The sequence below is a fragment of the Neophocaena asiaeorientalis genome, unplaced genomic scaffold (assembly GCF_003031525.2).
Source record: "Neophocaena asiaeorientalis asiaeorientalis breed wild unplaced genomic scaffold, Neophocaena_asiaeorientalis_V1.1 scaffold433, whole genome shotgun sequence".
NCBI lineage: Eukaryota > Metazoa > Chordata > Mammalia > Artiodactyla > Phocoenidae > Neophocaena > Neophocaena asiaeorientalis.
Window position 1 is genome coordinate 2,598,586 of NW_020175040.1, and position 3,746 is coordinate 2,602,331.

The following is a 3,746-nucleotide window of genomic DNA, read 5'->3' on the forward strand; positions in this document are numbered from 1 at the left end:
TCCGCCATCGGCTGGGGAATCCCATCCCCCTCTGGAATTCTACGCCCTGTTTCTTTTATCTGGTGTCCTCTTCTCCCTTGGCTTGTTTTTTCTCATTGGAGCACCCAGCTCTCAACCCTCACCTCCCGGTTTTCCTAGCCAAGAACTGAGGAAAAAAATTACCCCATTTGGTGGTGACCCCAAATCCAGCTCCAGCCCAGGTCCCCACCTGGATGGCCCAAACACCTTAGCACCATCAGGTTCCTCCTCTGTCCTCCAAACCTGCATCTTCTTCCTTGGGAAAGGCTTCATGCCCTCCCGCCGGGGAAGGGGTGCGGGAGGAGCTCATAAGGGATGGGCAGGAGGGCGCCTGCAGACAGACGGGTCAGCCAGGCGCCACCAGCCGCCAACCCCTTCACGCCTCCCCCGAGGCTGCAGCCCCTCCTTGCCAGCACCCCTGCTCCAGGCACACCTCTTCCCTGCCCCCCAAGTCCAGCTGTGATGCCCCTGCTGCCTTCCTTTCAATGGCTCTCCCTGGACCGCAGGGTAAACTCAAGCCTGGCTTAGCTTAAGGAGGCCTTGGGGAGCTGCCCCGCGTGCGGTGCTATCCTTCAGCTGCCCAGCTGTCCTTCAAGTCAGGGAGCCGGGCTCCCAGCCTCTCTGCCCTCCCTGCCCCTCGGCCATCAGCGCCGTTACTTGGTTTTGTTTGCTTCTGTCTGTCTGTCCTATTGAAGTTTAGCGCAGTTAGGACAGGGACCGTCATTTTTATTCAAATTGAACCTCTCTGGTGAACCTAGACTCTGTGTCCCCATCAGTACAACGGGGATTATAATACCTGGCTGGCCAGGCAGCTGTGAGGGTTGAATGCCATGGCCCGTGGGGAGTGCCCAGCCTGGAGGAGGCTTGTGGCCGTCCAGGGGCACCCCCCACGCCCCCAGCCCCCAAGCCTCCCTCTGCTGAGTCTCTGCATCTCTCTCCACCTCAGGTGTTCATCCCCAGGAGACAGGCTGCCCTGGTGCAGAAGGCGGAGACCCTGGGGGGGCAGCCGGACCCCCGCAGCCAGGCCAGCCCTCGAGACCCTTTGCTTATGTGAACCCCATGAGACGTGAGGCCCCCGCTTTCGTGGACTCGGCTCGCCTTGCACAGAGAGGCCGAGGCCACCGCAGGGGAGATAGCCAGGGGGCTGAAAGAGGCCGGGGCAGGGACCCCCGCCTGCAGGAGGGGCCGGGACGCCTGCTGGGGCCAGATCTGCATTTGGAGCTGGACAGCGGAGAGGTGCCCCAACAGCCCGCGGAGCCAGGAGCCAGGGAGACCCCTTTCACCAGAGCAGCCATGGCGGCCGCGGCACACGGACACGTGCTGCGGAACCCCGGCCCCGGCAGTGACACGCTTAGGATGAGACCCCGGGGGCCGCCCAATGCCTACGGGTTCTGGGGTCTCAGGGAGGTCCAGCCTTCTGCCTGTTCCTACGTTGGGTTCATACCCTCGGGCTTCGCTTTGATAGTCATGCAGACGCCCTCCGGCACCTACCTGTATTCCGTCGCAGCGCCCTATGCCCACCACAGCCAGCCCCTCTCTCTCTGACCTGGGCACTTGCTAAATACTCCAGGAGACCTTCCCCCAACTGGAGTCCCCTTCCCGTCCCCACTGTCTCCCCCGCTACCTGTATTGCCCGGACTGAACCTGCAAGCTCCCCCAGGATCCCGGCAGGCCCAGGTCTGCTTCCCACAGGACAGGCAGTGCCAAGGGACAGAGCAGTGCGTGAGGTGTCTGGGCAGAGAGAGCCCCAGGGTGCTCACGAGATGGAGAAGCTGTGATCGGAGCTTCCCAGCGAGCGGCTGCAGGGTCAGGATACTGACGGCGGTCCCCCAGCAGCCTGTGAAACCAGCCAGTGGTTCCCCTCTGAAGAAAAACACGGATCCTGAGAGTGACACATGTGGATGAGGCTTGGTTAAAGAGGAAATTCCAAGAGCTGCCTGTGAGGTGAGACCTACAGGGAAAGCAGAACTGGCCTGACATCAACACTCCCTCAAAAGCATCGGTGATTCCGAGAAAGCCATGAGGAGACCCCCTCGGATCCTGGAGAGCATACGACCCTGAGTCTCGAATTCCATAACCTGGACCAGGTGGCGCACGGACAGGAGGGGCTGGGTGCCATCGAGGCACAGGAAAGGGGCCTGAATCCTAATTAGACCGGCCCGAAGCGGGAGCTTCCTCTGAGCTCGAGAGCTCACAGGCTGATAACAAAGCCCCTTCCTGTGAAATCCGGCTCCAGGCGAGTTGTTTTGCTGCTTGCCCTGAAAGCACAGATAATGCTTTTCAGCCAGGAAAAAAAAGAAGTGGGAAGAAAAGAGGAAGAAGTGGGATGCAAGAAGGACCAGAAAGCAAGGAAATGCGTAAACTGTATTATTAAGTCTGAATAAGTATGATCCTCGAAGAAAGATGAATAATCTGGAATTGAAATTCCAGAAGGGGACCTCCCTGGTGGCGCAGTGGGTAAGAATCCACCTGCCAATGCAGGGGACATGGGTTCGTTCCCTGGCCCGGGAAGATCCCACATGCCGGGGAGCAACGAAGCTCGTGCGCCACAACTACTGAGCCTGTGCTCCACAACTACTGAAGCCTGAGAGCCTAGAGCCCGTGCCCCGCAGCAAGAGAAGCCACCGCAATGAGAAGCCCGTGCACCGCAACGAAGAGTAGCCCCCGCTCGCCACAACCAGAGAAAGCCCGCGCACAGCAACGAAGACCCAACGCAGCCAACAAATAAAATTAAAAAAAAAAAAAAATTCCAGAAGCACTGACATCGAAATTTGGGGGATGTAGCAGTTCAAAGGAGCTACAAATTACTGAAATTCTGGTCTAGTCCTGGAATTCTATAGATGCTCAGCCTGAGGGAGCAGAGGAACCCTGAGCATTTGTAAGCAGGTGGCCCCACTGGTAACTTCTAAAGGAGATGGAGTAGAATGAATAATTCCAAACAGGTTGAGGAACACGTGGATCCAAGAAAATTTGATGAATCAAACAAGAGGCAGACGGGGGTCACAGAAACAGGGAGAAAGCAGGACACGGTTAAAACGCTACATAAGGGGGCTTCCCTGCTGGTGCAGCGGTTGGGAGTCCGCATGCCGATGCAGGGGGTGCAGGTTCGTGCCCCGGTCCGGGAAGATCCCACATGCCGCGGAGCGGCTGGGCCCGTGAGCCATGGCCGCTAGGCCTGTGCGTCCGGAGCCTGTGCTCCACAACGGGAGAGGCCGCAACAGTGAGAGGCCCGCGTACCACCAAAAAAAAAAAAGTAAGGAGCAAGTAAGTGGGTGGCGGCCTCTGTGCTCCTGGCTTCAAAGGGGTATTTTACACATTGTCCATTAAGCAGGTGTTTCCTGTACTTTTCTCACAGATATGTTTGATCAAGCCTAGATCACTCCCATCTTCTGAGTTTGATTAAGAGGTTTATCATGAATTGGATTTTGTACTTTATTAAGCAGGCTTTGACCGCCTGATTTTGATTCATTTGTGAGAGAAAACATCCACGGTAAAATGAGAATTTTTCCCATGAAAGATTTTTTTCTTGTGTATCCAACCATTCCCTTAAATAAACCCTTCTCTCTGGCTTTTACTGGAGTACATCTTTTATTAAAATTTCACAGTTTTCATCTTACCAACGTCAGATGAGCTTACTGTAACCAGAAAAAGAAACACACAGAAAGACAAAGAACAAGTGTCTGCTTCCCCCACCCCCTGCCACTGTGTGCTTTCCCTACAGCCGTATA

The 3,746-nt window shown here is 56.3% G+C and overlaps 1 protein-coding gene across 1 annotated transcript in view; it reads left to right on the forward strand.

The window, feature by feature from the left end:
- Positions 1-1,563, forward strand: part of PRR20G (proline rich 20G) — a 2,214-nt gene extending 651 nt beyond the window's left edge. Inside the window, exon 2 of the mRNA XM_024763396.1 lies at positions 965-1,563. Coding sequence (XP_024619164.1) covers positions 965-1,563 — 599 coding nt within the window. The remainder of the gene's footprint in view (positions 1-964) is intronic.
- Positions 1,564-3,746: the final 2,183 nt, after the last annotated feature.